Here is a 6,835-nt window from a genome sequence, read left to right as displayed (position 1 = left end):
AGGGAGCATATGTTTAGTATCCACCTCCACCTCCACCACCACCACCACCACCACCACCCAGAGCAAGGGGGAGAGTTAAGACGAGGCGAGAGGCAAGGGCTATGCACGCAGTTCAACAATTCTGACTTTTACTCTGGGTGAGCTAAGGAGCTACTGAACAGTTCTCCGCAAAGGAGTGATATAACTTGACTCCTCCTTCTATTTAGGCTCAAGGTCCACATAGGCAATCTGGGCGCTAGAGTCTTTGCTTCCAAGGCTAAAGAACCAGTCGCCACAACAAAGGCTCAGCTACGCAACAAGCGTTCCATATGCGCCGGCTCATTACTGTGGTGACCACGATCCTTCACTTAAGCTCGGCCCCGACCTACCACCCTCTAGCTCCCCAGCTCCCGAGCTCAGAATCCACTGAATCCGGTCTCCACGTAGCGTTTCCCCTGCTACGGATTGCGCAATCCGAGCCGGGGCAGCCGGGCGGAGTCTGGACGTAGGCGGAGCGACGGCAGGCGGGAGAACACCCAGGGGTGCAGACGCAACCAGGCAGCCCCAAAAGCCCACTAGACACGCGGACTGCGCCTGCGCACACCAGGTCCAGGCCGAGGACATTCCAGAGCCGCCATCACCGGGTCCCAATTCCGGGGCGGAGTTCTTAGTCGCGCCTGCGCACAGGCTCGCCGCAATTTACGCCTGCGCGTTTTGCCCGCCCAGCCCCATCCCCCAGGTTTTTCGGATGGGGGAGGGGGTGCGTCTCGGCGAGTCACGATGATGGCGGCCACCGGCTTGTGGTGAGCTAGCGGATTCTCTGCTTGTTTCCAAGGGCTTCTCGAACCTCCTTCAGACTCAGTGGTTGGCGCCAGGAACTTGACGAAGCACGGCGGCTCGAGCTCGCGGGAAAGGCCGCAGTCGCGGAGGCAGCGACGCGGCCCGAGGCCACGGCTGGGGGAGAGGCCGATCCGCGGGGCGAATGTGACAAACCCCCACCCCCACCGCCTTCCTCCCGAGAGCACGAGGAGCGCGGGCGACCCCGGGGCCCCGCCAGGCCACAGACCCCGCCCAGCGGCCAGCACCCGGAGCAGGCCCGGCAGCGGAGCGGAGCGGCGGCACCATGCAGGTCACCCTGAAGACTCTGCAGCAGCAGACCTTTAAGATCGACATCGACCCGGACGAGACGGTGCGAGCGGCGGGGAGCGGGGGAAGGGGCGGACGCGCACGGGCCGCCGGGCCTGGGCGGGGGTCGGCGCGGCAGTGCGCGGGATCCCCGGCTCAGCGCTGAGCAGGGCCCGGCGGTTCCCTGAGCGGGGAGAGCCCCGGGTGCACTTGGGAGAGCGCGGCGTGCTTGGGTCTCGGGCCCCGGGCGCTGGATGAGGCCTGCCGGCAGGGCCGGAGGTCCCTGCCCCGGTGGTGTGCGGCCGACTCGACCCCTCGGAGTTGGTCACAGGCTTTGTGGCAGGAGTAAGGGGAAGCAGTGACCGGACGCTGAAGGCTTGGTGGCAGATGGCGTGGAGCGAGCGCACGCACGCACGCGGGGTACTGGAGGCCTTGTCCTAGGAGCTCTGCTTTTCGGGGCCAAAGCGTGGGGGGGCGGTCAGGGCTTTTTTGCGGTGTACCCGGGCACTCTGGTGTTGGGTGCATAGGTGGAGGAGGGAGATGTAGGCGTCGCCACTACCTCTGCGTGGACCTGGTTAGGCGCTAAACTGGAAGAGAAAGAGCCTTTTTAAAAAGGGTGTCAGGTTCCGTCCACCGCAGGATGGGAGGAGAGGCGTGGGGAAAGTGAATTCTGTGCCCTGTACCCTTTCAGAATTGATAATCCTTTTATTTGTCTATATATATATATGTTGGCTGCAGTTCTCCCGCCACCGAACCCACAGCTATAAGTAGATTGCTCTTTGTGGCGAAGATTTTTGCTTTAGAGCCCTTCCAGGTCCTCGGTGTTAAAAGTCTTGGAATTGTAGAAGTTGGAACCCTGCATTCTCCCCCTCCCACACCCCAGTAATAGCACTTCATGGGAGAAAAACGAAAATAAAAACTTTGACTGTTATGCAGTTAAACCTTTGAACACTTCTGAAAGTCCACATGGTAAATTCTTATGCCATCTTCTGCATGTGTGACTGCAAAAAGAGCCACTATGTTGAAGTCAGTACAACTTTACGCCAAAAATCTAAAAATGCCATGAGCATAAATTTACTGCATATGTTGTGGAATTGTCATCGTCTATACCGTTGAGATTGTCATAATGCTAAGTGTAAACGAGCAACGTTTTGCCCGTCTGTATTAAAAAAAAAACAAAGTTGATTCTATTCTTAGTGTTAATTAAATGGGTTTGAGTTTCTTTGTGGCTTTGTACTTATTTTTATTTATTATGTACCTAACTTGTAGAGATGAGAAAATTAGATGGTATTTGATTGGTGGCCACTAAATGGAAGTGATTATTAATCAGTGGATACCTTTGAGCGAAGATACAGTAGTGTATTTCATCTGTCTCATTTAATGTAAAGTTTTATACATCTTTTATCATTTAAGAAACTGTTCCCAACCTTTTTGGAATTGTGGCACAAAATGATTTTATTTCAAGATATGTGTAGAAGTATGCTGTGTGATTAAATTCTTAAAATTGCAGAAAATATGGATTATAGATGAGAAACTTGTGTCCTCAGAAGTAATTGACAACACCCTGTCGACTGATGTTGCTAACAGAAATCAGATTAATGAATATTCCTACTGCTTAGTGTGTACTAATAAGTTAGAGGATGGAAGTTCAAATGCAGCTGTCTCTTTAATGTTTTCAGATAAAACTTTTCATAATTGTCTATTTGATTTTGGTTCTTTGTAGTATTAAATGTTGGTGCTGCAGGAACTTTACCAGCTAATAATATTCAGAATTAATGAAACAAAAGATTTTTTAAATACCTGTGAGTTTACTGAAGTTACTCAGTGACTTTTTTCAGCTCCACTGAAATATTTATATTCTGTAAGATTTGTATAGCTCTCTAGAGCCAATGTTATGTTTGTATAGACTTTTAACTATTTGTTATTTCCCAGTTTATTTCCAAGGCAATGTATTAGTTACATGAATTATAAATATATAGTTTCAGGAAGCTCATTGTTACAGAGTGGCTTTTTAACCTTAATTTGCTATTTGTATAAATGTACAAATTAACACTGTTAGGCTGGGGCAAGAAATGAAAAACATTTAATCTGTGCTATATGAAAATCTACATTAAAATGAATCAATTTTATTTTAATGAATTTAATTTTCAGAAATGTTTTTCAAGATAGAACTATATTAAGTTTATAGTTTTTAAAAAATATTTTCAATACAGAATTTAAGTGTAGAACTTTAATAAGAAAAGAAATAATGAAGATTATGTTTATATATAGACTAAGTATCCTGTTTCTGACCTGTGGTGAAAACTAGGTAACCAAGGATATTAGAGATCTAAAATAAAGGAGGAAATGGATTTTAATGAGACATGTAGGGAGAGCCACAGAGAGTGAACAGATTTTGGCCTTTGAGACCTCTATTTTGGCTGCTCAAAGGTTTGTCCTTGTTTGATAGTTGCTTAGAATGAGCTGAGGAAATGAAGTAACTTGAAGTTTCCAGTAAAGAAACTTCTTGTGGGGGATGAGCAGGTGCAAAAATGAGTGAAAGAAAGAACTGAGATAAGAATCATGGGAGCAATTCATTTGTTGAACAAGTAAATGTTCATTGAGCTTTGGCGAGACTGGAGGGTACGGGAACTTGAAGGACCTGGTATGGGTCTTCTGGAAGCCTAGAACTGGCCTAGTTACACGGCTTAGGGGGCTACACAGTTGAAGTCATACAAAGGGGAAAAAGCAGGAGGATTTAAGGTGTTTGTATCTCCTTTAGTTTCTGAATGTTGAAAATCCTCCCCCTTCTTTTAACTAACAAAATTTTCTTAACACTCACTAGCCATTTTGAACCATTGCAAAAGTCTTTTTTCATTTGTAATAGTAATGCATTTTCTCATAAAATATTCAAATGATACACACACACAAAATGGGAAGGATGGATGGGGAAACCATTGCTTGAAAGACTATTCTTTATTAAGTGGAGAATTTTAAGCTATGTAATAAAGCATTCTGAAATGTCTAGTAGACTGATAATCATACACAATTCTTAAAAATTCTAAAGATTGGTGGTGTGATGGATATTTAGAGGGAAATGGAGTGCACAAAGTTTTTAAGCTCAGATCTAAAGTCTTTTTTTGGCCATTATTTAAATCCATTAATTGAGGACAAGTGGATTAAAAAAATTGTTGTAATACAGTGAAGATCTTATTGTATCACTGAAAATGACAAGAAAGAGTATGTGTATGCAGATTTAATCCTTCAGTCTGTTAACTCTTGCCACTGTTGTGTGCTTTCAGTAACTGGAGCAAAAAAAAAAAAAAGCCCAGCTGGGACGACACTTTAAACACACAAGCTGAAATGTAATTATATCACTGTACTCGTATGAGTGACCTCAAAGCTGTGTGTGTGTGTGTGTGTGTGTGTGTGTGTGTGTGTGTGTGTATGGGAAGATTTTGCTGAGAGAATTGTAAAGGTACAGTAGTATTAATTATTAATAGCATAGTTAGTGTGGTGTACAATAATCTGCAAATATCTCCCTATGCTATTTGTATAATATTGATTATGATATAAAATACTGCTTTAGTACTTTTTCTGTATATGGTATTTGCTGCCATTTTTATTAGTGAATTTTTCCTATTGTGCTGTATTGTATTTTAATTTAATGGTGCTGGAGATGGTGCCTTAAGGTGTTTCCTGCATTATTACAACATCAAGTAGTAAATGTATTAAAAATCTACATTGCAGAGATGAAACTAAGGTTTCTTGGCTTATTGATATGGTTTCTGCCAGACTTCTGCTCTTCCTATACTGGCACACCATCGACATTTAATAAAGATCTTTTGAATGAATTGAATACAATCTTTTGGTGAACTGTCAAGTCATTGACCCCTTATGTTTGCCTGTTGATTCATTTATTTAATATTTGTTGAGTACTTACTAAATGTCAGGTCCTGTGGTCATGGTGCATACATTATAGTGGAATTAATTAGTCAAAAAACAAATTTTTAAAACCTGATAATTATATAAGAGCTATGAAATAGGATGAGGTAATGTGATAGTGCTGAATGGCTACTTTTAAATTGGTCACAAGAAGCCTTTCTGAATAAGGTGACATTTAAAACTGAGATCAGAATAATAATAAGCACGGAAATGGGGAGAGTATTTTCTGTAGGGAAAGACCTTTAAAAGAGTGTTTTGGAAACCAGTAAGTCTCCTGTTGCTGATCTGGGGGTGCGGGGTGGGGGTGGGGAGAGGGGGCGGTGCTCACAGATTAGAGATTGGAAGGGTAGGCTGGGGACCGGAGCCTGTGGGGCTCTGTCATCACCCGGGGGTTTTCAGGGTGGAATAGGAAGCCTTTGGGGGATTTTAAGCGGAGGAGAAAAATGATTTTTTTTGGTATGATTTTTAAGAGTTGGACTACTATATGGAGAATGGTAGTAGAATGAGCAAGAGCAGGGAGATCAAGGCGAGGCCCTGCACAGTAGTCTCAAGCAGTGGAGGCCTCGGCCCGGGAAGCGCAGTAGAAGCGGGCATATGGAGAGGAGCGGGTGGATTTGAGATAGTTGGGAATGTGGAGGTGAGAGAATTTTTTGATGGGTTGGAGTGGGGAAAATTGAGAAATCAAAGATTAAACCTAGATTTTGGTTGTATCAGTTGTATGAATCCTTAGGTTCCTTTCCTGAGATTCGGAGGGCTGGAATAGGAGTAGGTTTGGGCGTTGGGGTGGGGACCCAAGACCTAAGTTTAAAATGCCTATTAAGCATTCACGTGGGGATGACGAGGAGATTTGATTCCAGAGAGAAGTCTGGGCTAGAGATAGAGACTGAGCGTTGGCAGCATATATGAGTATGGTTGGCTTTAGATGAGGTCATCCAGTAGTCTTTTTTTTAATGCCTAGTCTCTTTTGAGCCTTAAGGCCTCACGTATTCATTGTATGTATTTAATTAGCATGTGTGCTACTAGAATTGAGGAACCTTGATGAGAAAGTTGCTCGGATGGGGCCTAGTGCTGAATCCTGGCATGCTCTAACGTGAAGGTTGAGTAGTGATGAGGTCAGTCAAGGAGCAACCTTTGAGGTAGGAAGAATCCAAAAAAAAAAAAAAATGTTTCATGGAGGAGGAAAAGGTCAAATGTGTCTAATAGTCACAAAATAGAAAGTAAGATTTAAAACAAGACATGACTTTTGGTTTTGGCAACTTGCAGGTCATATCTGACCTTGATGAATAGTCTCTATGGAGTGGTGAGGCCAGCAGCGATTTGAGTAGATTGAGGAATGCGTGGGAGATGAGGAAGTGGAGATAGTGCCTACACACATACATTGATAATTATCCTTCACATTGTCCTTTTTACCTGGTGTCACTGCCTTTCTATGTGTGGAAATTACTACAATAATTCTGAGCTTCACAGCATGTGGTCGATGTTTAAAAAAAGTACCCACACCAGAATTGTGAAAAATATATAATAGTATGTGTTTTAAAAAGAATAACTGAAGACCAGCATGATTAGCAACTTGCCTGGGGTCACACAGCCTTGGTTTTGATAGTTTTAACATCAGTGAAAGATAGTTTTGCCCACACCCTGGCCTTCTGTTCCTTAATTTTTGATCCAGTGATCTTTCCTCCTGCTTTACCTCAGGGCCTTTGATAAGTAGCTGGTACTTCCCATTACTATTAGCTGTAGCTCTTTCCCCATCCCCACTGATCTGTTTTTGGTATCTCACTTGACCTTCCCTCCGATTCCAACTCTG

At 44.0% G+C, this 6,835-nt stretch overlaps 1 protein-coding gene across 1 annotated transcript in view; it reads left to right on the top strand.

Moving 5' to 3' along the window:
• The first annotated feature begins 722 nt into the window (after positions 1-722).
• The window catches only part of RAD23B (RAD23 homolog B, nucleotide excision repair protein), a 48,903-nt gene continuing 42,790 nt past the window's right edge, over positions 723-6,835 (top strand). Inside the window, exon 1 of the mRNA XM_054584564.1 lies at positions 723-1,168. Within this exon, the coding sequence (XP_054440539.1) occupies positions 1,103-1,168 (66 nt within the window). The 5' untranslated portion in view covers positions 723-1,102. The remainder of the gene's footprint in view (positions 1,169-6,835) is intronic.

The sequence above is a fragment of the Pteronotus mesoamericanus genome, unplaced genomic scaffold (genome assembly GCF_021234165.1).
Source record: "Pteronotus mesoamericanus isolate MK-2021 breed Mesoamerican mustached bat unplaced genomic scaffold, CSHL_Meso_final contig_78, whole genome shotgun sequence".
In the NCBI taxonomy this organism is placed as follows: domain Eukaryota; kingdom Metazoa; phylum Chordata; class Mammalia; order Chiroptera; family Mormoopidae; genus Pteronotus; species Pteronotus mesoamericanus.
The sequence above is the reverse complement of the archived record's forward strand: the minus strand, read 5'-3'. Positions and strand labels throughout refer to the sequence as shown.